This window comes from Odocoileus virginianus, chromosome 5, assembly GCF_023699985.2.
Source record: "Odocoileus virginianus isolate 20LAN1187 ecotype Illinois chromosome 5, Ovbor_1.2, whole genome shotgun sequence".
Lineage (NCBI taxonomy): Eukaryota > Metazoa > Chordata > Mammalia > Artiodactyla > Cervidae > Odocoileus > Odocoileus virginianus.
In genome coordinates this window covers 17,417,128-17,443,926 of record NC_069678.1, presented here as the reverse complement: position 1 = coordinate 17,443,926, position 26,799 = coordinate 17,417,128, and the positions used below count along the sequence as shown (strand labels likewise).

General features: G+C 39.0%; 1 protein-coding gene across 2 annotated transcripts in view; it reads left to right on the top strand.

Annotated features, from left to right (window-relative positions):
- Window positions 1-26,799, top strand: part of COPA (COPI coat complex subunit alpha) — a 42,930-nt gene that overhangs the window by 957 nt on the left and 15,174 nt on the right. For both annotated transcript variants that reach the window (XM_020885009.2, XM_020885001.2), the window contains exons 2-14: window positions 2,595-2,708; window positions 2,894-2,967; window positions 6,102-6,182; window positions 7,648-7,724; window positions 8,442-8,551; window positions 12,760-12,869; window positions 14,448-14,547; window positions 15,136-15,271; window positions 15,788-15,870; window positions 21,706-21,856; window positions 22,788-22,854; window positions 23,793-23,868; window positions 25,842-25,924. In XM_020885009.2, the coding sequence (XP_020740668.1) occupies window positions 2,595-2,708; window positions 2,894-2,967; window positions 6,102-6,182; window positions 7,648-7,724; window positions 8,442-8,551; window positions 12,760-12,869; window positions 14,448-14,547; window positions 15,136-15,271; window positions 15,788-15,870; window positions 21,706-21,856; window positions 22,788-22,854; window positions 23,793-23,868; window positions 25,842-25,924 (1,262 nt within the window). The remainder of the gene's footprint in view (window positions 1-2,594; window positions 2,709-2,893; window positions 2,968-6,101; window positions 6,183-7,647; window positions 7,725-8,441; window positions 8,552-12,759; window positions 12,870-14,447; window positions 14,548-15,135; window positions 15,272-15,787; window positions 15,871-21,705; window positions 21,857-22,787; window positions 22,855-23,792; window positions 23,869-25,841; window positions 25,925-26,799) is intronic.

The following is a 26,799-nucleotide window of genomic DNA, read 5'->3' as shown; positions in this document are numbered from 1 at the left end:
TGAACTGAATTGGATTTGAATTTCAGATAAAAAGCAAGTAACGTTTTAGTATTGCTGGTTGTTTATCTGAAATTTAAATTTAATTGGACATCTTTTATTTTTATTTCCTGAATGTGACAGCTCTAAAACTTGTGCGTCACTGAATGTAGGTGAATTGCAAACAACTGATAATGCAATAGTACTCTCTTAGAATGTTAGAATGGCAGAGGCAGAGATTTGGGGAGAAGATTTGTACCTTGACTATTTACTAATATTAAAAAAAGATGCAGTATAGCAAAGTGGTTAGAAACTTGCTATTTGGAGTCATATGGGCTTACTCTGGAATTCTGAAACATTGAGTAATGAACTGCAGGACTTTGGGCAACTTAACATTTCTATTTCCTTGCTGGGCTGGAGGAAGCACAAGCTGGAATCAAGATTGCTGGGAGAAATATCAATAACCTCAGATATGCAGAATACACCACTCTTATGGCAGAAAGTGAAGAACTAAAGAGCCTCTTGATGAAAGTGAAAGAGGAGAGTGAAGGAGTTGGCTTAAAGCTCAACATTCAGAAAACCAATACCATGGCATCTGGTCCCATCACTTCATGGCAAATAGATGGGGAAACAGTGGCTGACTTTATTTTTCTGGGCTCCAAAATCACTGCAGATTGTGATTGTAGCCATGAAATTAAAAGACGCTTACTCTTTGGAAGGAAAGTTATGACCAAACTAGACAGCATATTAAAAAGCAGAGTCATTATTTTGCCAACAAAGTTCCGTCTAGTCAAGGCTATGGTTTTTCCAGTGGTCATGTATGGATGTGAGATTTAGACTATAAGGAAAGCTGAACACCAAAGAATTGATGCTTATGAACTGTGGTGTTGGAGAAGACTCTTGAGAGTCCCTTGGACTCCAAGGAGATCCAACCAGTCCATCCTAAAGAAGATCAGTCCTGGGTGTTCATTGGAAGGGCTGATGTTGAAGCTGAAACTCCAATACTTTGGCCACCTGATGTGGAGGGCTGACTCATTTGAAAAGACCCTGATGCTGGGAAAGACTGAGGGCAGGAGGAGAAGGAAGCGACAGAGGATGAGATGGTTGGATGGCATCATCAACTCGAAGGACATGGGTTTGGGTGAACTCCAGGAGTTGGTGATGGACAGGGAGGCCTGGCGTGCTGCAGTTCATGAGGTCGCAAAGAGTCGGACACGACTGAGTGAATTAACTGAACTGAATACGTGAATAATTAACATTCTTTTTTAGAGAGAATTAAAATGAGAAAGTGTATAAAAGATGACTGGCATAGACTCAATAGCTCAAAAACTGGAGGCCATTATTAATGTGAGAATAGATTTTGAGAAGTTTCTATGTCTCTTGGGAATCTTGATCATAAAGAAGAGTGCCATTAAGAATTCCTGGATGGCTGAAATGTGTCTTTATAATCCTGGAGCTTTCTTTTCTGCTCCTAATTTCCTTATCGGGCATAGGGAAGAAAATTGGCCAGGGAGGGGATATCAAAATATTTGAGAGTTAATATCTATTAATGAATGTTCCTGTATATAATGGGAATGAGGGTGGGGAATGAGCAACCTAATGGAAAATGGACAGCTTAGAAGAAGAAATAAAAATGTTAAATAAATAAATCAAAATACTTTTACCTCACTAGTAATGAAAGAAGTGGTGTTAGAATACTAAAACAAACAAAACAACAAATAACTGATACCATCCTATTCTCAGTACCTTCAGAAACTTGGTGAGACTGTATATTGATACAGTCTTTCTGCAATCAAATAGTATCTTCCAAAATGTTAAATGCACATACCTGTCCCTGAACAAACCTCATTTCCAGTCATTAGTGTAAATCAGTAATAATACAAACAGACTGGATTATGTGTGGAAGCGTCTTCATTGGATCATGTTTTCTGGTAGATAAAAGGGGGAAAAACTTAAATGCCCATTAGTAGAATAGTTTAAAAAGTGGCGTATTTGTATGTTGCAGTCATTAAAAAGAAAGGCTAAGTCTAGATGTACTTAAAGTGTTATGAGATACATTATATGTAGTTAAGTGAGAAAACAAGTTTGTAGAATATTATAATGTTATCTCCATTTTCATAAAACAATATGGATTGCATTAAAAACCTGAAAGTATACTCTCCAAACTACTGTGGACTCCCATTCCCAGTCATAATGGAATAACAGAGACCAGGTTTATCTTCCCACCTTAAATACCTGCACAACTGAACAAAACATGTGAAACAAAGGTTTTCAGACATTGGAAAACAGGCAGTGGGTATTGCTTTAATAGTGATGCCAGATTAGACCTAGGCTAAAGGCTGCTGTGGACCCATCCAAAACTTAAAAAGCAAGCCTCTAATGGATCAACTAATTCCAAGTAACTGCATCCTAAACCAGAGCCCAGCAGTATTTAAGGAAATATAATAAAAAATCCAACACATGATACCATAAAAGTCACGATGTGTGGCATCCAGTGAATAAATATGTGAACCCAGTTTTTACCTAGCTGTTCCATTTTCTTACCACAGTTGGCAGGAGGTAACATTGTGGGGCTTACTTTGCTCATTGGATCATTGTCTTTTTTTTTTTTAATCCAGGACTCAGCTTTCACCCCAAAAGACCCTGGATCCTGACCAGTTTACACAATGGCGTCATCCAGTTATGGGACTATCGGATGTGTACCCTCATTGACAAGTTTGATGAACATGATGGTAAGATAACAGTTTCTAGGAAGAAGCTAAAAGAAATATAAGTATTGTCTTCTGGAGTAGTTTAAGCTTTCTTTAGGATTAAAGAACATGGGAGGGATAGAACTGGAAAATTCTGAATAAGAGTCACCTTGGAGACTCGGAGCATAACTGTCTTTTTAACATGTATTGCCTGCTTTCTTCCCTAGGTCCAGTACGAGGCATTGACTTCCATAAGCAGCAGCCACTATTTGTCTCTGGAGGAGACGACTATAAGATTAAGGTATAATGGGTTCGTCATGACTGGGAGTAAAGGACAGGCAATGTGAAGTTTGGGAATCACAGAAAGGACTAAAAACCCAGATGTCTCATTTGTATAGAGCTCAGGCTTTTGACATTATCCAGAGCACTTATCCAGTGAACATTTATTGAATGTTTACTATGTTGCAGATGCTATTTTTTATTTTTAGAATTCAAAAGTAAATAAGAAATGGTCTCTGTTCTCAAGGAGCTTTTATTCTAATGGAGGAGTTAAATATATACCCTAATAATAGCATGTACAGATTAGTGAATGTACCATAGATAAACAAAGTGAAATGGGTAAGGACAATCTAGGTATAAGAACAAAAAGCATGACATAGCTGGATACATTTGAGAAACTATAATTAGTTTTGGATAAAATCTGGAAGAAAGGGTGAGAGGAGCAGAAGATGAGAAGGGCCAGATAATGGAGTACCTCTCTGTAGTACTCAGAAGTTTGGATGTTATACAAATAACAAGGAACCATTAAAGGAGTTTAAATAGAGGAGTGATACTAGATTGATGTTTATTTATTTATTTGTTTGGCTGTGCTGGGTCTTCGTTGCTGTGCAAGCGTTTCTCTCGCTGTGTGAGTCGGGGCTGCTCTCTAGTTGCCACGTGCAGGCTTCTCATTGTGGTTCCTTCTCTGATCATGGAGCACAGGCCCCAGAGTGCACTGGCTCAGGAGCTGCGCGTGAGCACAGGCTTAGTTCCTGCATGGCATGTGGGCTCTTCCCTGACCAGGAATCAAACCCGTGTCTCCTGTATCGGCAGGCCGTTTCTTCACCACTGAGTTACCAGGGAAGCCCCCAGATTCACTTTTTTTTTTTTTTTTAAAAAAGGTTACTTAAATGGCAATACAGAGAAAAGATTGGATGACTTGGGCAAGACTGGTGGCAGATTCTAGTTAGGAGACCATTACAAAAGTCCACGTGGGTAATGAACAGAGCATGAGCTTCGGCAGTAACATTAAAAATGGAGAGGAGATGACATATCCGCACCAGAAAAATTTACTTCATGAAAAAAATAATCTTTTTCAGAAGCTACCTAAGGATGCTATAAATTATACAGTAGGACTTACATGACAGGCATGAAGAATGACAGCTGCCTGTAGAGAAAATGTGCATTAGAATGATAGGAAGGACAGCTCTCTTGCTAGAATTTAGGCACTGATCCTGGGGGCAGGCAGTGGAAGCTTGGACCACCTGATGGGCCTCAGAAGCTCCTCAGGCTGTCCCTCCCTGGTCGTATTTCTAGTAAAGTGATGACCATTGAGTATTAAGAATGGTTAACTTGGGTGCTTCATGATCTGTTTAAGACAAACACTGAGTGACATTTAAGAAAACAGTTTTTTCCCAAAGTCATTAGTACTTTTGAAAATGGATTATCTTTCATTTACTTGCAGTAAATGAAAGATCAGTAGAGCAAATCAGTAGAGACTTGATTAATGGTTGTCTGGAGTTTGAGGGGATTGGGAGAAAATGAGGAATGGCTCCTAATGGGTATAGTTTTCATCTGATGGTAATGAAATGTTCTAAAACTGATTGTGCTCGTGGTTAAATAACTGTGTATTAAGAACTACTTACTAGAGTATGGGTGAATTATATGGGATTTGAATTATATCTGAAAGATGTTATTAAATAAAGGAATTAGTTAATTGATGGTTATGTAGTGCTATCATGCTGGGATTTATATTACTCTGGTGAAAGTAGGATCATCTTGAAAAGTCATGTTGTGGACCATCATATTTTTTGCTACACCCAGATAAATGTATCATTAGTGTAATCCTGATTTACAAAGAGTAAGACAGGAATCACAAATGGCCAGAGTCTAAAAACCCTATAGGTCTTTCAGAATTCATAGTCCTGGAACTTGATAGAGGCCTATAAAGGAATCAAGATGATTTCAAGCAAGAAATAATGAATGAAAGTTTAAAAAACTGAACTCTATAAGGGGGGAAAAAGCTAGTTACACAATAGTATTTATGGTATGATCTAATTTTTGTGTGAAAGTCAAACTCCACTGTATACATGTGTATTTATTTATAGATGACTCAGCAGATAAAGGTGAGTATATTCTAATATTTTCACTTTCTGTGTTATTTATCTTTTCTCATTTCTGCTGCACATACCTTTTGTGCACCTACCAGCTGTTAACTGCTGCATTAGATGCTGGGGGTACAGTGTTGAGCATGATGGACAAGGACCCTGCCTTTGGGGAGCTTACATTCTTGTTTGGAAATGCTAGATTTGGGGTTATTCAAATTTGTTACAGGAAATGGATCATTTGTGATTTATGAAAGAAAACAATTTTTAAGTAAAAATAGGAAAAAATAGTAACAGGCTGGCCTGGATAGATTATAAACAAGCATTAAATTTTATAGAAGGAAAAAAGGCATCTGTCTTCTTTTTATACTTTTGGGAGTTTTTCTGGATAGGAAGTGTGAGCTATCTTACGTTTATGGTCTTGGTTTCAGCGTCTTTCTCAGTTGTGTCCATCGATGCCTGATACTTTCGTAGCTGGCTTAACTTCTTATCTAAATATAATATTTTTCTGCGTAGCTCAGCATATCTGAGCAATGTTGTATTTTCCATAGTGTTGAGTTAAAGTAATTTGCATGATAGATGAGTACAAACCATGAATGTATGAGCATCTTTTGCCACCAAGCCTAACAAAAGATGATGCTATATGTTCTATTATTGTTTCCTTTGAAGTCATATCCGTCCTACTTTTTTTACCCACAATTAAGGTGATAGGTAAGCACCAAGTAAGGGGTCTATATTCAAGGTAAGAACACAATTATTCAGTAGAGGAGTTTCAAGCTGAGCCTTAGATAAACATTTTGTCTTATTAAATAGACGTGATTTCTTCCCAGAAAAAAAGAAAAGCCTTTCCGTCATTTTATCTTTCAGGTTTCACTAACCTTGCTTTTCCCACTCCCCACACGTGTGTAGCTACTTATATTTTCATTCATAATCTTTTCCCCTCCAGCCTTAAACAAGGTTCCCTGTCAAGAGTTCTACCTATTTAAAGATGCCATTTATCGAGAAACCTGGGCATTATAGAGGCTCACAACTTTATGTCCTTACTCCTTTAGTTGAATTTCTCTCTTTGCAGGTGTGGAATTACAAGCTTCGGCGCTGTCTCTTCACGTTGCTTGGGCACTTAGACTACATCCGCACTACGTTTTTTCATCATGTAAGTAACTGTTGTGGTTCTAGTTTTAGAGCTTTCTTCAGTTTCCCTGTAGGAACCTTCTCCATGCTCCTGAAGAATCCATGCTTTTGATAACAGAACCACGTTATTGATTCTTCTAGGATCTGTGGAGTGTTGTTTCCTTCTATAAGAGGAAGCACTTAGGGTTATATTTGAATTTAATTGGATTCAGTGGCCTTTATGAGGAAGCCATTGATTCTCTGTAGGGAAAAGCAGAGATTTGATTTTAAATTTGCTGAACTGGCAAACAGAAGTTTGCAGGCTAATCACATGTGGGGTGTTACTAAGTAGGTGTTTCTTGGAGGAATGTCAAGATAAGATGCCATTTTGATGCTGCCTAATGTTTTGAAGCATTGATAATCATATGCTTTTATTCCTAGGATTTTAGGGTCTGGTAGAGGCTGTTCCCTTAGCCAAGCTTACTACCTTTTTTGATTTGTTAGGTTTCATAGTAGACAGATACTGAGTTAAAGATTAAGACTCCTAGCCTCTTAATCTCTTCCCATCCTGACTGGATTTCTCTATAATTATTAATATATGCTATTAGAATTAACTTGTACTATTCTTTGACTCTTAGTAAACTTAAGTCTCTTGAATTAAGTAAGAAAGAGTATGACAAAATGAACAATAAATTCTGGGCTAATTATTCTCTATTTCTTTTTTTAAAGTTAAAAAGAATTAGGGTAGAATAGGAGAAGATGAATGTGAAAATTATAGCTGACATAGTTGAGAATGATAACCATTCAAAAGGTAAATCTATTCAGAAGGAACTGTTTGTCATTGCCATGAAGGACTTGCTGAAGACTCTTGCCTAGGACAAGTTACCATTCAGCTGGAAACTTAGGAAAAGCTTATTTCCTTTTATTTTTTTTCAGTTTAGGAAGTATGTGTGTACCTCGTGCTCGTTAAGTTCTCTGCTTAACACCAGAAAGACAACTGTGATTAAGAAATACTTCCTTCTCTTAAGTTTAAAGACTGTAAAAGGGCTGAATTGTTTTTACATGTTACTTTCTGCTTTCTTTTTTGAGACTCTGGAATTTTTTGAGACTGGATGGTCTGGCAGGGACAAGTCAGACTTTAAAACAATATTCCAGTCTTAGAGTTAAATAGAGATCCTTTCACAGTATCTTGATTTATAAGATTAACTATTTATAAATATAAATCACATATACATAAGCACACATGTAAATGTAAATGTATATTATACTATTTGTCTCTGAGAATCTGTTATGGTCCGGCTTCCACTGTTAAACCTTACAGTTGAAAGTCCCGAAGTTGGGAAGAGCTGGTAGAATGGTAGGAGGAACAGACAACTAGCCTGGTAACTCAGAATCGTTTAGAGACTAGCTTGATGTCAGACAATGAAATATTTCCTCCAAAGAGAGAAATGGAACCTGGAAGAACAAATCTGTTAATGTTCAAACCCTTTGTCTGGAATATTTTTCAGGAATATCCTTGGATTCTGAGTGCCTCAGATGATCAGACCATCCGCGTGTGGAACTGGCAGTCTAGAACCTGTGTCTGGTAAAGCAGGAGACAGCTCAAAAATACCTTCATTTCTAGTTTTCTCATAATCACCTTCTCTTTAGAACAATCATCTCCTGTCCCTAGTGGGCTGTGTCTGTTGATTAATTACTGATTGTATTTGTAAGACACTCTTGTATATAAAAAGATAAATACAGAAGCAATCTCATTAGTAATATGTGAACCTGGATTTTCTGATCATTTCTTTCCAGGGGAAAGAAGTCATATAGCTAGGCTTTTGAGACAAAATTTTTAGCTGGTTTTCAGTTGTTTCCAAGAAACGTGAGTCAGGGTCTAGACCTCTGTCCTGCTTTGTGTTTGGTTACAGAGCTTTTTATAAGTATGCAAGGACCATTTAAAGGGATGTCCTTTAAAAGGGATACCCCCTTAAAATCTAACAGATAGTTTTAGTATGAATAAGATTTCATTTATTTTGATATTTTAATGCATCATTAATGAGAGGAGTGCTGTGCAGTCTCAGTTCTTTTGAAACTAGTAATAAACACTGAAACATTACAAGCAAGAAGAGAGCCAAGCTTGAAACAGCCGACTCTGCTTATTATTATTAATTCAGAATTGTTAGGATGACTTGCCTTGGCCTCCAAAAGAGTGTAATTGGACCTTCATCTGTTCAATGTGGAATATAGCATTTAACATGTAGGAGTCTGTTGATTCCTACCTCTAATTTGGTATTGTCTTTCTTTCTTCCTCTTGCAGTGTGTTAACAGGGCACAATCATTATGTAATGTGTGCTCAGTTCCATCCTTCGGAAGACCTGGTCGTATCAGCCAGCCTGGACCAGACTGTGCGCGTTTGGGATATTTCTGGTGAGCTGCCCAAGTTCAGGGGACAACCTAGTTGTGTCTGGCGCAAAACTGCAATTGCTTAAAATAGTGAGGGTAGTTGACTTGGAACAGAAAAATTTAGAGTATTCTGTTTTCATGTAATAGTGTCTTTGTTTCTGAGGATATTAAATGTGGTTTGATGGTTCATGTTAGAAGTATTCTAAGGAAAGTTGTTGCTCTAGAACATTTAATTTTAAGAAAATTACACATTTTAGTTAGATCAATCTTTGTACTGTTGGGAGTATTTAAGAATCAAGCTTTCCACTAAAATAAGAAAAATCTTTGACAGAAATGAATTTTGGGAATAGATTAGTACAGGGAGATAGGGCTTTTAGATCCTGTGGCTTCATTTAGAAATAGGAAAATCCTTCTATTATATACCATCTACTGTAAAGAGAGTGAGGGTTGGAGGAAGGATTTTCATGTCCAGAAAACCTTTTAACAGGCAGACTTCTAGGATGAAAAATAACTTGTAGATTTTGAGTAGTTGGGATAATTCTTCCTTTCACAGTTTATATACAGTACCTTAATTTGGGGATAAGAATTTAAATTTTTAGGACTGTATAGAGAACTGAGAATTTAAATGCAGAGAAAGGGCTGTACCTATGAGACTGACATACTGGAAAAATGGAAGTGCTTTCTTGAGAAATGCTGTAGGGAAATGAAACTAAATGCTATAGTTCTCTGCCCAGTTAAATTTATTTAGCAGTTGCTAAATTGTTTCTAGTTGTTTGTTGCCTTAGAAATTCTTAGAGATTGGACTCTGAAAAGTCCATGGCTAGTCTACAGAGCACTGTTTTCATTCTGTGAAAAGAAGGACTCCTCGTAGGTCTTTTCCAGGTTCTTTGTGGTAGCAAAGAAAGTTGATAACTTTTCCCAACTCCTTGTGTCGTGGTGGGCTGGAGCAGTGTGATATTAATACTTGCTGTTCTAACAAACCATTAATGAACAGCAAGTTGAGAATTTGGATTCCTGGGTGCAACATTTGGAATGTTGTAATAGCAGTTATTTAAGATTCATGTAGTATGGAAATAAGCCAAGGGGAAGAAGAGGACAGTTGGAAAGTAAAAGCTCCGCATCATGCTCTGCAGTTTTCAAAGGTTCAGAGTTAAGAAAGAAGTGGTATAAACAAGATTGTATTGGAGATAGGGCAGTCGCAGTCTCTTCTGCTAGGGCTTCTGCCATTGCAGTTTTCCGTCAGACTAGCTGGGTTTTTGAAGCACACCCAGATGTGACCAGCCGTGCCAGCAGGAGGAGTGAGGCACAGGCGCTGTGGACCCTGTGCCCTCTCCTCACTGCTAGTACCAGGGAGCTTGTCAGCCACTCCTCCAGTAACCAAGCTCTGACCTTCGATAGTTGTTAACTGTGCACACTTTCAAAGCACCCTCTCTGTCTCAGCATTTAGGAGCCAAATGGGGCTGGGTCCCAGCTTATGCTGTTTGAGCTGACTAGGGGCAGTTACTTAGAATAGCCTTTCTCAACTGGGGATCTGTGAGAGAATTACCTGCTACTAAGACACTTTTTAGTGACTGTTTTCTCAGTTCTAAGAATGGTATACAGTACTGCCCTTCTAGATCACAGAGAAGTGAATTTGTTATATGCATAAACCAATCCTTAGACCATTGGGGCTCAAATCTTTCCTGGAACATGGGATTGAGAAGGGCCTTATACTGCTCCACTCTTTAAGAGTAGTGTTGATGCCACCTGAAGCTGGCAGAGCAGTTTCCCTGTGACCTAGCTAAAGCAATTTGGTAATCCTTAGGTAAATGGATTCTCTTTGGTCATCATGAAATGCCCAGGGCAAGAAATCATTTTCTTCACTTTCGTAGGAAAATATATTTGCGTCACAATCAAAGGCCCTAAATCAGAGAAGAGAGGGAGAAAGTATGACCCCAGTTGGGGTTTATGCTTGCTCTTGAATGTGTAAAGTGCATGGATTACTATATAATAACATAACAATTGCTATACTTGGTGTGTGTGGTACTGAAAATTTTGTACTAATGTTGCTAATGTTACTGCTTTCTTTACCATTTCTAAGTGTTTTTCTATACTCACAACTCTCTTGATTTCCAGTAACCCCTTAACCAGAATGGAAGGAGCTGCTTTGGTATTTAACCAAGTGGAAGGAGCTTTGGGGATAGACTTACGCATTCTTCCTCCTGTAGAAGTCAGCATGCTCGTTTTAGCAGAGTTCTTTTGCCTTGGTTCAAATAAATCTGAACACCGGAAGAGAAATTAGCAGTCAGCTCTGTTAGGAACTAGAGCTAATATTGACAGTATTTCCAAGAGGAAAAAATTAGATCTGAGTCAGAAGACTCAAATCTAGAGGACTGGTTAAAATTCTAATATTTCTGAGTACCTCTCTTTAAAGAGGGACACTCTCTGCACTAAGTAAATAATAAGAAAACAGAGATTTTTAAGGAAAACCCGTGTTCTAGATACCTCTCCCATGAGGATTAAGCCAGGGGGCTTAGCGTAACCTGATCTTTTGTATTAGCCTGGCAAAAAATAATTGCTTAAAAGGAAATATATTTACAACCTAGATTTTAAAAATAATTTATGTTTTTAGCTTGAGCTTCCAGGTAAACTGACAGTGAGATTGTTTTAATGTGCTTGTCCTTTTGCATGTGAAGCCCGTGGAATTCAGGGCTAGTCTTTGAAACGGCCGCTAAAAAGCATTACTCTGCTGCCAAACCCTGTGCTCATGCTTGTTACTGCTTCCCCTGGCTCCCGCTGGGAAGTGTGCGTCAGACTGGTCCGTTCTGAGAGTGTCCTCCCCCCTCTGGATTTGAGTAGCTGCTGTAGAAATTTTCCATCTGTCGTTCAGTCCTAGTGAGTAGCTTGTTGAAGGCTCAAATATTTCTTCTCACAGTATCTTTTCACTGCCTGTCACTATTCATCTGTCTGTTTTTGCTCTTCCACTTTTCCTGGATCGTTACAAGCAATTACAACAAAGGCTTCCATTCTGTCATACAGCTTTCCTTTTAATGTGTTTGTTGAAGCTTATTGGAGGTGAAGTTCCTCACAGCTGTCTGTCTTTGTATCTTCCTTTGAATCTGTTTCATGCTTCAGACTCATTAGAAAAAGTTGACAAATCCCATGAAAGGGATAAAGTGAAATAAGTGAAAGGAGGCATCCCTGTAATAATGTATTTATGAAACCTTGGAAGAATGCTTATTTTATTTTTTTAAGCATTGGCTTTATTTCTGTCTACCAGTTGGCTAAATGCTTATCATGGACAGGGTACAAGATAAATAAAACTGTTGTGCCCTTTTAAGCACTTGCTTCTCTAATGCTGATGTTTATATGCCATTATAATAGAAAAGTTACATTGTAATTTTAAAACAGGGAAGATAAATAGTCATTGAACTTAATTTTTTGTATTTTCTTACAGGTGCCAACATTTAGACTTAAAACTACTTAGGTTTTGTTTTCAATGATAGCTTTTTTTCCCCTTTATATTACAGATATTTGGCCTTTTAACTTTGTAAATGCCAAGTAGTTTCATTTTCTTCTCCCCACCTTCCAAATACTCCAGAAGACAGGATTTTAGTCCCGATTGCACTTTCTCATCTATAAACTGGTGTTATTATACCTGCTTGCCTTCCTCAAAGGGTTGTTAATCAGATCAACTGTGAAAACTGCAAGATGCTTTTCACCTGTAAGGTAGTAGTGTTACTGTAGTTTGGGTTCTGATTATAGCACAGATAATTCAAATTTTAAGGACAGGCTGTGGTTGAGCCATAAGTGTCGGTCCTGTACAAATAAGAATGACCTTATCCTGGTGTCTTTTTTCTGCTGTTTTCAAATTACAGGCTGATTTCTCCCTGTAGCCTCTGAAAATGTTAATGACAAAATACATATGTTCAGATCTATAACCAGTCTCTTGAGCAAGTGTTTAAAGGAATAATGAGAGTTTTAATCATTTTATCCACTGCCCAAGAGTCAAGAAGGAAATAAGAGTACACTTTTTGCAGTTTATAGTTTTACAATATCATCCAACAAATAAAATGTTTTATATTTGAGATACATAAGAGCTCTTGCATCTTTCTTTAGTCTCTTTAAATTTCTTTTCCCCTTCTTTTTCCTTAATTTTAGTGTATCACTGTACCTTTGGGTGCTTTGATTACTGTGCTCGTTTTGGTAACATTATGTTTACGTCTTTTATCCCACTCCTCACCCCTTCAAAGGTCTAAGGAAAAAAAACTTGTCCCCTGGTGCAGTGGAGTCGGATGTGAGAGGAATAACTGGGGTTGATCTGTTTGGAACTACGGATGCAGTGGTGAAGCATGTCCTAGAGGTACTTGTCTCTATAGCCAGTGGCTGGATATGGGCTCTTCTCCAGGGAAACAGTGACAGTATGCTGTTCATTTATTCATTCCTTCAACAAAGACTTATGCAGGGTTTACTGGGTGCCAGGTGCCATTTGAGGCACTGAAAGTAGAATGGTAGGTGAGCCAGTAGACAATTGAAGTTTAAATGCTACCTGAGGGAGAATCATGTTACCTTTTAAACCCACTGGGGAGAGAGGGAGAAAGCTGGCATAGGCTCCTTCACCATCCCAAAGCAGAGGCCGTTGTCAAGCCTCTTGGGAAAGGGGAGGATAGTTAATCAAAGTTATTGAGAACCAGCCATGTGTAAGTAACTTGTTTACATGGTGGGAAAATAGAAAGGCATAAGGAAAAGTAGATTTTTTAAAGTATCTAATCTTTACAGCTGTCTGCTGGTGGAGATACTATTAACTTCACTTTGCAGATGAAAAATTTGAGATTTAGAGAAAGTAAGTTATTTACCAAAATCTACATGTGTCTTGAAGAAGGAAATGGCAACCCATTCAAGTATTCTTGCCTGGAGAATGCCATGGACAGAGGAACCTGGCAGGCTACAGCGCACGCGCACACACACACATACACACACACGTCTAGTAAATTGAAGAACTGAAGTTTGAATTTGTACACACACACACACACACACACACACACGTCTAGTAAATTGAAGAACTGAAGTTTGAATTTGTACCTGTCTGACTCCACAACCCAGGTGTTTTTCACCACAATATGGTACCTCAAAAATACTGCTAACTTGACACTACTTTATCTGTGATTCTGATACAGAGTATAAACTTATAAATCTTATTAAAGATATCTTAAAATCAGTAGTTTTTAAACTTTTTGGTCTGAGAACCTTTTTATACTCTTAAAACTTATTGAGGACCCCAGAGAGTTTTTATGTGCATTATATCTGTTTTTACCATATTTGTCAGTTTTTACCATGTTTGAAATTGAAACCAAGAACTTAAAAACGTGGGATATATGAGGATATAGTCTTACTAGCCATCAAAGCAATGGCATCATCACATGTCATGTAGCCTCTGTAAAACTGTATATGTGTGGGAGAATAAGAGTGAAAAGGGTAAATAGCATTTTAGTATTATTATGAAAATAATTTTTAACATTGCTGGGGTTTCCTAAAAAGTTCTTGGGGATAGAGTTTCTTGACTGCACTTTGAGAATTTCTTGATTAAGTTATAAAATTGGTCTTTATTTTTGAGATGCTAATAGCTGGTTGGAGAAATACAATATAACTGGCCAGTAACAAAGCAAGGCAGTACATCCCAAATGCAGATGAAGCTGAATTTGAAGGAGAAAGAATTTGGGAATTCCCATGAGAGTTTGGGAATAATATTGGATAGATTGATGTAGTTAGTGACTCATGGTCAAATCTTAGAGGAGCGGTCCCTTGAGTCTTTTTCACATGGAGTGAAAATCACAGACATCTTTTATAACCATGAGCATGGTCCATTGGTCCATTGCTTTGAGTAATAGATATAAAGAATCACTTTTTTTGATTTTGCAAACCACTTTTTTTTTTGGTACAGGGTCATGATCGTGGAGTTAACTGGGCTGCATTTCACCCTACTATGCCACTTATTGTATCTGGGGCAGATGACCGTCAAGTGAAGATCTGGCGTATGAATGGTGAGTGAAACAGTAACAGTGTTATCATACCTAAAATACTGGCTGCTGACCAGCAAGCTGAAAAAGTCAGGTGTTCTGGATTTAGTGACCTATTTTCCTCCCTTAGGTTTTTACGCTTATCCTGGGAACGTGACAGTTGCTCTATTCCCTTTTTTTCATTTGATGGTATCCTGATTTGGAGGAGTATGAACATAATTTTAAATAAGAATTCCATTTATTCAACAGCTATTTATTGAGTACGTACTTTGTACTAACCATTGTTCAAGGCTCTGAAGATACAATGATGACTAAACCAGATAAAATTCCTGCCATATGAGGCTTTTATAATGGCAGCTAGTGACAAGGCAGGGTAAGGAGATGAAGAATGACAGAGAAAAGAGGTGCTATAGTTGATAAGCAGGTCAGAATGAAATAAGTAAATACTTAGATTCAGAGTCATGAATGAAGAAAGTTGACCTATTGGAAAGAAGTGGGATACTACTTAAGATTTTGTAGTATCTAGCATTTGGTCAAGGAATGTCATAATTCAAAACCCCAAACTTACAGTAGTAGGGAATTGTGGTGGCCTAATTCTTTTTTGTCTTTCAGAATCAAAGGCATGGGAGGTTGATACCTGTCGAGGCCATTACAACAATGTATCTTGTGCTGTCTTCCACCCTCGTCAAGAGTTGATCCTCAGCAATTCTGAGGACAAGAGTATCCGAGTCTGGGACATGTCTAAGCGGTAAGGGGGTTACAGTGGTATGTGACCAAACCCAGGAGAAAGCCCCTTTCTCTCTGTTACTCTGTTCTTTTTAAAAATCAGATTACAACTTTTTGTTTCTTATCATCCTCTGTATATAGGAAAATCAAATTATATTTTATGAAAACTTGAAGGGACCCAGAGATTAGCCATCATTTACAAATTTTTCATCAAATAAAAATTTCTGCTTGTGTTCGTTTTCTGCCTTATATTTAAGCAGTTTCTTCTGTAGCTACAGAAATAAGGAATATTAAATGAAAACAATGATTAGAAACATAGAAAATTATGATGAGTGGGGAAGTCAATAGAGTTGGTTTAAAGTCCTCTTTTTGTTCTTTGGTAGAATTTGTGACTGTCTTTATTTAAAATATGCCCCTTCACTGTACTTGATTTACTTTTTATCAGTGTGCTGGCCTACCACTCAGTACTCTTATGTGTGATAGACTGAAGTTTTCTTGGAAATTAATATTTTTCTTTGTATACATTTTGCTTTCTTAGGACTGGAGTTCAGACATTCCGCAGGGACCATGATCGTTTCTGGGTCTTAGCTGCCCACCCTAACCTTAATCTCTTTGCAGCAGGTAAGGGCCATTTCTTCTCTTTTTCCCTTTGGTTCAGTTTTTAAGACTTGAGAGTGATTCTCTATTAATTTTGTCTCCAATAAGTGTATAATAGGATGACAAGGAAAAGTAAAAGTCTAAGAGCCATGTAGTTGAAGCTTTTCTCCTTTTCCCCCGTATATCTTCTTGGCACAGTTTTCTTTCAGTGTTCTTTTTCTTCCAAAATTCATTTAATAATGAAGCCCATTCTCTCTTTCTTTTTGGGGGGTGGGGCACAACACATGGCTTGTGGGATCTTAGTTTCCTGACCAGGGATTGAACCTGGGCTCTTAGCAGTAAAAGCACTGGGTCCTAACCACTGGATTGCCAGGGAATTCTTCTAAAGCCCATTCTCTTTGATTAGTTCCTTAGTTCCTTTTTGATTAGGAGACTTAGAGGTTCTCAGACTGAGGAGCTAGAAGCTGAGTGTTATTCATTCATTTAGCGGATGCATACTGAGTATCAGCCCTAGTCTGGGTGCTGATATTCTGCTGCTGCTGCTGCTAAGTCACTTCAGTCGTGTACAACTCTGTGCGACCCCACCAGGCTCCCCTGTCCCTGGTATTCTCCAGGCAAGAATACTGGAGTGGGTTGCCATTTCCTTCTCCAATGCATGAAAGTGAAAAGTGAAAGTGAAGTCGCTCAGCCGTGACTTGACTCTTAGCGACCCCATGGACCGCAGCCTACCATGCTCATCCGTTCGAAGGATTTCCCAGGCAAGAGTACTGGAGTGGGGTGCCATTGCCTTCTCCGGCTGGTAGTCTAGCAGTGTATAAAACAGTGTTCCTTACTTTATGGAACTTTTTGAGTTAATGATTTAATGTATTGTTGTATTTGGTTTGTTAATATTTTGTTAAGGATTTTTGCATCTATGCTCATCAGGGATATTGGCCTGTTTTTGGCTTCTTATGGTCTTTGTCAGCTTTTAGTATCAAGGCAATGTTTTACTCATTAACTGAGTTTGGAAGTGTTCTTTCCACTTCAGTCTTTGGAATAATTTGAGAAGGATAGGTATTAACTCTCAGCGTTGGTAGAATTTACCTGTGAAACCATCTGGACCTGGACTCTTGTTTCTGGGGAGTTTGTGGAGTACTGATTCAATTTTGTTAGTAGTATTTGGTCTATTCAGGTTTTCTGTTTTCTACATGACTCAGTCTTGGAAGATTGTATGTTTCTAGGAATTTGTCCTTTTTTTTCTAGCTTGTCTAATTTGTTGGCATATCATTGTGGTATTCTCTTATAATCCTTTGTATTTCTGTGGTATCAGTTGTAATTTTTCCTCTTTCATTTCTAATTTTATTTGGGCTTTCTTTTTTTGTGATGATTCTGGCTAAGAGTTTGTAGATTGTATCTTTCAGAGAGCCAATTCTTAATTTTTTTTCTTCCTTTTTTTTGGTCTCTATTTCATTTATTTCTGCTCTAATCTTTATCATTTCTTCTTCATACTCACTGACCTTTGCTTATTCTTCATTTTCTGGGTTTTTTTAATACACTTAGACTGCTTGAGCTTTTTCTTGTTTCTTGGGAATAGACCTGTTTTACTGTGAACTTCCTCTTAGAGCTGCTTTTGCTGTGTCCTTATAGATTTTATTTCCATTTTTATTTTTTTCCAGGTATTTATTTCTTCTTTGTTATTTTTGTTGACCCATTTGTTGTTTGTAGCTTATAGTTTGGAGAAGGCAATGGCAACCCACTCCAGTACTCTTGCTGGAAAATCCCATGGACGGAGGAGCCTGGTGGGCAGTAGTCAGTCCATGGGGTCACAAAGAGTCGGACATGACTAAGTGACTTGACTTTCACTTCTCACTTGCATGCATTGGAGAAGGAAATGGCAACCCACTCCAGTGTCCTTGACTGGAGAATCCCAGGGACGGCAGAGCCTGGTGAGCTGCCATCTATGGGGTCGCACAGAGTCGGACATGACTGAAGTGACTTAGCAGCAGCAGCTTATAGTTTAGTCTCTTATGTATTTGTGTTTTATCTAGATTTCTTCTTGTAGTTGATTTCTAGATTCATACTTCTGTGGTTGAATAAGTCACTTGAAATTATTTCATTCTTAAATGTATTGAGCCTTGTTTTGTGGCCTAGCTTGTGATCTGTCCTGGAGAATGTTCAGTGTGCTCTTGAAAAAATGTTCAGTTCAGTTCAGTTGCTCAGTCATGTCCGACTCTTTACAACCCCATGGACTGCAGCATGCCAGGCTTCCCTGGCCATCACCAACTCCTGGATGGAAAAGAATGTATTCTGTTGCTTTTGGATGGAATGTTCTGTATTAATTCTGTCTGGTCTAATGTGTCATTTAAGATCAGTGTTTCCCTGTTGATTTTCTGTCTGTATGACCTGTTCATTGGTGTTGGTAGAATATAATGTCCTCTACTATTATTGTATTGTCAGTTTCTCCCTTTATTTCTGTTAATGTTTGCTTTACATATTTAGGTTTTCCTGTGTTGTGTGGTTAAATGTTTCCAAATATTATATCCTCTTGTTGGATTGACCCCTTTATCATTATGTAATGCCCTTTGTCTTTTGATATGATCTATATTTTGAAATCTATTTTGTCTAATATGAGAGATGTCCCAATTTTCTTTTACATTTGCATGAAGTATCTTTTTCCATTCCTTCACTTTCAGTCTGTGTGTGTCTTTAAATCTGAAGTGAGTCTCTTGTAGGCAGCATATAGACAGATCTCATTTTTTTTAATCCATTCAGTCACCTTAAGTCTTTTGGTTGACACATTTAGTCCATTTACATTTAAAGTAATTATTGATACATATGTGCTTATTGGAGGAGAGCATAGCAGTCCACTCCAGTATTCTTGCCTGGAGAATGCCCTGGACAGAGGAGGAGACTAGAGGGCTATAGGCCATAGGATTGCAAAGAGTCAGACACAACTGAAGCAGCTTAGCACAGCACAGCAAGACATGTGCTTATTGACATTAATTTTTTTCTGGTTGTTTTTGTAGTTCTTTGTTTCTGTCTTGTTCTCTTGGTTTCTTCCCTTGCAGTTTGATGGATTCCTTTAGTGTTAGTATGTGTGGATTTCTTTCTCTTTATTTTTTGTCTGTCCATTGTTTGTTGTTACCGTAAGGTTCATATATATTGAACTGTATATATATATGTCTATTTTAAGCTGATAGTCATTTAAGTTCAAAGAGATTCTAAAAGCACTCCATTTTTAACACACACCTCATTTGTTTTTGATGTCATATTTTTATTTTGTGTATTCCTTAACTATTTTTTAAAAATTTTTATTTATTTATTGCTGTGTTGGGACTTAGTTGCAGCACATAGGATCTTTCGTTGCAGTGTGCAGGCTTCTCTCTACTTGTGATATTCAGGTTCAGTAGTTGTGGCTTGGGGGCTTAGATCTCACACCCTGCATGTGGCATCTTAGCTCCCCAACCAGGGATTGAACTCACATCCCCTGCAGTGGAAGGCAGATTCTTAACCACTGGACCACACAGGGAAGTCCCTCCCTTAACTGTTTATTATAGTTGATTGTGCTACACCTGCCCTTTAACAGCATGGAAGTTAGGAGCACTGACCGTCTGTGCAATCTAAAACCTGTATATAGAAGTTTACAGTTGAATCTCTGGATGTGTGGTTCCATGTTGGAAGGTTCAACCAACCATGGATTATGTAGTATTATCATACATATTTAGTGAAAGAGAACTGCATATAAGTGAGCCAGTGCAGTTAAAACCCATATTGTTTAAGGGTCAGCTGTTCTCCCTGACTTTAACCTTCTTTTTAAGTGGTTGATCCACTGCTTTTACTATGTGTTTGCTTTTACCAGTGAGATTTTTTCCTTTCATGTATTTTCTTACTTCTAGTTGTGGCCTTTTCTGCTTAAAGGAGACATTAACATTTCTTGTAAGGCTGCTTTTGTTGTGATGAATTCTGTTAAGGTTTTGCCTGTCTGAGAAACTCTCCAATTCTGAATGATAGCTTTACTGGATAAGTAATAAGTCTTTTCCTTTCAGCACTTTAAATGTATCGTGCCATTCCTTTCTGGCCTATAAAATCAGCTGATAGTCTTACAGGATTTTTCTTGTATGTGATTGTTTTTCTCTTACAGTCTTTGAGATTCTCTCTTTATCTTTAACTCTTGCCATTTTAATTAAAATATGTCATGGTGAAGCTATCTTTGGGAATCTTATTTGGGAATCTCTGTGCTTCCTGGCCCTTGATATCTATTTCCACAGGTTTGGGAAGTTTTCAGTCATTATTATTCAAATAAATTTTCTGTTCCTTTCTCTCCTTTGGGAATACTATAATGCAGAAGTTAGTATGTTTGATGTTGTCCCAGAAGTCCCTTAAGTCGCCTCAGTTAAAAAAAATTTTTTTTGCTGTTCCTATTGGTTGATTTCCACTATTCTGTCTTACAGATCGAATATCTGTTCTTCTATTTCATCTAATTTGTTGATTCCCTCTAGTGTAATTTTTCAGTTATTGTATTCTTCACTTTTGATTGGTTTTCTTATATTTTCTAAGTCTTTGTTGAAGTTATCACTGAGTTCTTCTGTCAAGTTTGGTGGGCATTATTATGATTGCTTCTTTGAACTCTTTTATCAGGTAAATCACTTACCTCTTTCATTAGGGTTTTTTTCTGGGGGTTGTTTTGTTTGAAACATCTTGTCTCTTCATTTTGAATGACTTCTGCCATTTGTTTCTGTGGATTTAAGCAAAACAGCTACCTCTCCAGGTCTTCAAAGAGTGGCCTTGTGTGAGAGCATCTCCTGTGTAGACTGCACCTGGCAGCTTTGGCAGGCTGGCTGGAGCTGAGTGCACATGGGCAGGCGTAGTCCCTGGGGGTGTGGGCCAGTGGCCGTCTTGGTGGGCTGGCTGGGGCTGGAAATGGGCCTGGGGCAGTCCCTGGGGAGCGCTGTCTCTGAGGCCGTGGAACTTTTATTTGTAGTGAAGGGAAACAGACCCATAAAACAATGACTATGTGAAACATTGTATTGTGAAAACTGCTTTAAAGGAGAGTTAAGCAAAAGTAGGTGGGATAGAGAGGGGAGAGTGTGGGACTGCTGCTTCAGAGAAGTGAAGAGGGATGACAAATGCGCTGACAATAGGAGCAGCAACTACAAAGACCATGATGTGAGAGATGTTTAACATGTGAACATCAGAGTGGCTAGTGATGGGTGAGGTGATAGAAGGTAATACCAAAGATGGGGGGACTCTGCCTTGTAGGCCATTAGAACTTAAGATTTTATCCTGAATGAATGGAAAGCCATTGGAAGGTATTGGGTAGGGAAGTGACATGATCTGGTTTATGTGTGGAGTGCACACTTGGAGGACAAAGATTGAAAGTTTTTCTGAAGGATGGATAATGCTAGTAGAGAAAAGTGAAGCGTTTTTAAAAAACAGAATCAGGAAGTCTTTTTAAACCAATATCCATTTGTTCAGCACATACCTTTTATGTTCATTATATGATAGTGACTGGGGAATGATGGAAATTATTGTAATTTATGCTTTCAGGGAGCTCAGGGTATAGTGGGGGTGATACACCTAAACAATGACAGTGCAAGATAAGTGCTGTGATGGAGGTTTGTACAGAGCTGTTAGGGGAACACAAAGGAGGATTTGTCTAATGTGCCAGTATGATAGAGTGAGTATTGGGAAAGGATTTACAGGTGTTCACTTGAATAAAGATTCAAAGAATTGTGGGAATTCAGACAAATAAAGATTGCATTTAAATGTCTTAACTTTGTTTGTAACATACATACACAGTCATTATCTTCATGTATCTGCTGTTTGCAGTTTTCTTTCTTACCTGCAGCTAATTCTTGCCTCCCTTTCCCTGTGGCCCAGGCCATGATGGTGGCATGATTGTATTTAAACTGGAACGAGAACGGCCAGCCTATGCTGTTCATGGCAATATGCTCCATTATGTCAAGGACCGATTCTTACGTCAACTGGATTTCAACAGCTCCAAAGATGTAGCTGTGATGCAGTTGCGGAGGTAAATTAGACTTATTTCTTCCCTCCAAATTGTCTCATCTGTTACCATGATACATTACCTACAAACTGGACTCTTGTTCTTTTAACAACATTTTGGATCTCATCTCCTGTCACAGATAGAATCCCCAGAAGCATGTTGGGCAAGGTCACGAGACGAATGGGAGCGCCCCTATTAAGAATGTTAGAGATCCTGAGGAAAGGAAATCATACAGCCAGTTTGGCAGGTGTCTTGAAAACTGGAGAAAGCTTCCTGGTTGAGAATAGCCCAACTTGGTGACAGACCTGTTTGCCTTTATTTGGCATTTCTTTTCTGTAACTCTCTCTTTGTTCTTTGGCAAAATGCACACAACTCTAAACCAGAATATATGTCTCTGGAAACTCTTAACTCTGAAGATACGATAACCTCTCGGGTGCCTGGGAAAAGGAGCTGTCCTCTTGGAAAGCCAGCTGTATTAGCATGCTGAAACATTCATGGTAGCAAGCCTTGGCATGAGGGTTTGACAGCCACCCTCCAGCATTACTACAATAAAAAGATGGGTTTATGTTAATATTCCAAGGGACAGGAGAGACTAGCCTGAAGCAAATCACATCATGTTACTGTGTGGTGTCCACTGCAATTATGTGTAGGAATCTGTACCCAGGAAGCACCAGTCCCACTCACTACAATGAATGCTCACCATACCTTCTGTTGAATAAGTAGACTTGTACTAGGTGAGCTTTTTAAAAACGCTTCACTCAAAGCTGAAATAGGGGCGTCCCTAAGTCTTGAAGGAAGAAATAGATGCATTATTCATTAATTTCTTATTCTTGATTTTAAAAGTGATAAGTATATGTGTAAAGATTAGATAAAAAGGAAGTCCAGGGATAACTCCTTTTTTTCTGTTTCCATTATCTTTCCTAAATGTCTCTTCTCTCGGTGTACACATCTCTAGTGGCTCCAAGTTTCCAGTGTTCAGCATGTCGTACAACCCAGCAGAAAACGCAGTTCTGCTGTGCACAGTAAGTAAGCCCCCAGCATTTCCTCATTCCTGTAGGGCTGTGTCTCACGCACTTGGAGTGGCCCTGATGGCTTCTTAGAATCTCTTTAACGGTCATTGTGAGAGAGCTGAAATAGTAAACAAGGCTCAAACCAGGTAGATTTCAGTTCTCATGTTCAGGGTTTGTGTACTTACGTCTGTCATAAGGTTGACAACTTCTAAACTTAATGGAGCATCAAGTCAAATCACCCAAACCACTAAAAGTAATTTGAAAGAGTGTTGGGGACTGTATCCTATGCAAAGGAGATGCTTATCTTGATCTCTCTATTTGGGTGAAAATAGTAGAGCTGATTTTGAGAGGCATTCCTTTCATTATTGTTACCTTGGGGCCTCGTTTCTTGCCATACAATTTTTTTAAAAAAGAAACAACATTCTAATTTTAGTGCCCTGGTTGCCAAATTAGAAGAATGAAAAGTTATTTTTTCCCAATAGGACTTCTAGTTTCTGATCCCAGTCCTTTTTCAATATCTAACTGTCCCATATTTTCCTCCTGGCAGTTTTCTTTAATGTCTTTTTTTTTTCCTTCAAACAGACTAAGTTGATGAGTTTACTCAGGTGGGGCATTGGAATATTGGTCTCTTAATCTGTTAATTTGTGGAATAGAGAGCAGTCCTTGCTTTCATTCAGAAACTATCTATGTCTTTGGAAGATAAAAGGAAAAGTTGCGAAGTCGGACATGACTTAGCAACAACAGCAAGAAAACTTCTGTGAATGCTGAATCCTCTGGCAATGAGCCCTATAATTTTTAGCTGTAGAAGCGTCCAAATGTCCTCTGAGTGAAGGGTGTGAAGAGTATAGTTTGAGATTGCTATCTGTGTAATGATACTGTTTTCTATGTCAGAGTAAACTGGTATCTTGGGGACTCCTACTAACAATTTAATTTCTCCCATTCCTCTACAGAGAGCCAGCAATTTAGAAAACAGTACCTATGACTTGTATACCATCCCCAAGGATGCCGACTCCCAGAATCCTGATGGTAGGCATTCCCTTTGTGTACCCAGCTCTGCTCTTAGCTATCCTCACCCAAATCATCTCTTCTCTTCAAGTTTTTCATTCCATCCCCAGGCCATGGCCACATCACTCATATCTGTTGGCAGGTGCTGCTGCCAATTGCATCAGAGGCGACCATGGTGTGAAATATTCATGTTCCTCCTCCATTTTATTACTCCAGCTAGATATATATATTTTATAATTTGGTTATTAGACACTCTCCATTTTCTCTTTCAGCACAGCATGTTATCCTAGTTTATTGTCAGCTGATATGACTTTCACCCTGGTAGTTTCATTTATTTAAAAATGTGGTTCCAATCTTGCAATGTCTCATCCTGGGACTAGGGATTTATGCTCTCCCATCCATATCCAGATCCGATTTGCTTCCTTCTGCATGTCAAAACGATGAGGCTGTTAACAGCCCCACACCCCACCAGGGATCCCAGGATCCAGCTGAGACCCTGCCTACCTCTTCCATCACCACCATCCCTTGTTAATGTCCTTACCATTAGCACTTGCTGACAAAACATTCTCAGAATAGATTCGAGTCTCGTTTATGCTTCCTTTAGTGTACTTCCTCCAGTTGATTTGTAGGTCAGAGGCTTGCGCCTCAGGTCCCTACTCTTAACAGCATACTTTCATGATATTTTAGACCCCATCAACAGAATCTGAGAGATATTTTGCTAGTTCTGCCCTATTGTGGGTGCTCCTATGTCATTATTGCTGCTAATATGACCACTTCTGTAAGTGTGGTCATGGTGAGAAGAGAGAAAACCTATATGTCTTTGGTATCCATAAATCAAAAGTCTCCCTTATAAAGTAATCAGTTGAGCCATTTTTGACCAATTTTTTTTTATTCGGTCCCTGCTTATCTATCCCCTTGCTTCCTTTCCCCATCTGTTTACAGTTAGTAGAGTCTAAAATATTTTTGCTTTCTCTTATAACCACTTGTATTTTCTCCTTTACGTTTTATGAGGGAGATGATAATTATTAAAGGAATAAAGATACAGCCTGATGATAGGGAGCATAGAGGAAGAGAAAGAGCAAAAGCTTGAATAATGTGGTTCTCCAGCCCCTGGAAAATGGGACTTTTGGTTGTGATAATAATTAATTTTGTTAAAATTGCCTGAGACCTCTGGTTGTCAAGGGGTGGCCTGGCAAGGCTGGCCAGTGTGTATTGTCCAGTGTCCTGCTGATACTAATAGATAAGAGTATTTATTGCATCCTTCTGTGTATCCCCTTTGAAGTTTCCCAGAGGGTGGAGTGCCTATTTAGAATTCCAGTTAGTCAGTGAAATACCTGGAAACTGAGAAACATTTTGTAACTTTCTTCCTGGTATTAAGAATGATTGATTGACATTAATGGAGCAACAACTTGGTGCAAAATTCTGCCCAGTGTAAAGTAATTAGCCTCCAACTAATAAAAATAAATGGAAAAAAAAAATTCTGCCCAGCATAGAGCTGCCTGGATTTAGTTAGGAACTCTGTGCCCCACCCTGCTCTACTAGGAGGTCTGTATTTGCATGTTAAAGCAGCAGAGCAGCTGGGTCCTGGAGAGAGAGCTGTGTCTCTCCTCTAGCTTGCTGAGATAGGAGGTCCAAGATACTCACAGGCTGCTTGCTTTGTGCCACAGCTTGGCCAGAGAGGCCCTGCTCGTTAGCTTGATGGAGTGTGCTGTCTCCCAAGATGGGTGGTCCTTCTCTGCCAGTATGTGGTGTTGGCTCAAATCACTTGGCCTAGAGAAAAGAGGCTTGGCAGGGGTAGAGGTTGGAGTTTGGAGGGGACTGGTGGGGAAAAGTCCCTGACAATAGCCTCAGGTTATGGCTGAATTAGTTAGGAAGCAGCTGAACTGGCAGAGCCAGCATGGCAGCCAGCAAGACTGGCAGCTTCATGGCACCTGCCTGTGTCACCTGCCAGTAGCTTACCACATGCTCCTGCCCTTTGGTTTTGTTCTTCTCAGCTCCTGAAGGGAAGCGGTCCTCAGGCCTGACAGCTGTTTGGGTTGCTCGAAATCGGTTTGCTGTCCTAGATCGGATGCATTCGGTGAGTTAAGACTAAAAAGGGAAGTTAATTTGGGGAGTGTGGTGGCAGTGACCTTTGTATTGCAAAATAAAGAGCATGATTTTTCTCTTATTCTCCCTTGGGCAGCTGTTTTCCTTGTGTATTGGCTTCTTTCTCCTAAAAAAAGTGAAAGTGTTAGTCCTTTAGTTGTGTCCCCACAAAGACAACCAAGTGTTAGTCCCCTTTGCCACCCCACGGACTGCAGCCTTCCAGACAAGAAGAAGTAGGAGTAGGTAACCTTTCCCTTCTCCAGGGGATCATCCCGACCCAGGGATTGAACCCAGGTCTTCTGTACTGCAGGCAGATTCTTTACTGTCTGAACCACCAGGGAAGTCCTCTTTCTCCTTAGTTCTACTCCATACCCCTTGGGAAAAAAGGCCTTAAAACTGATTTGATTGGGTGGAGGATCACTGTGGCTCTGGGCTTAAGAACCAAACTAAACTCACTCTTGATAACACAGGAGCCAAAAAACACCAAATTTGAAATAGGTGAGCTGGGAAGTCCCTGGAGGTGGACTTGGTGCTTTTACTGCCGGGGCCAGAGTTCAGTCCCTGGTCAGAGTACTAAGATCCCGCAAGCCATGCAGCTTGGGCCTGTCCCCCCAGCCCCGCCCCCTGCCCCAAATAGGTGAGCTGGATAAGGAGTAGAACCTCTGCCTTATCCTACTACATCCACTGGTACTTAAAATGTAATGGATTCTAAAAAAGTTAAGCAAAGCTCTGTCGAGAAAATATTTAACAAAAATTTAAGCCCCAGAAGTGCTGTGTTCTCTCTCTGGTTGATTAAGGAATTCAGATTTTAGTTAGACTTCTCAGGATATTTCAATTGAAGAAAAAATAAAAGCTCTTAAGACCCTA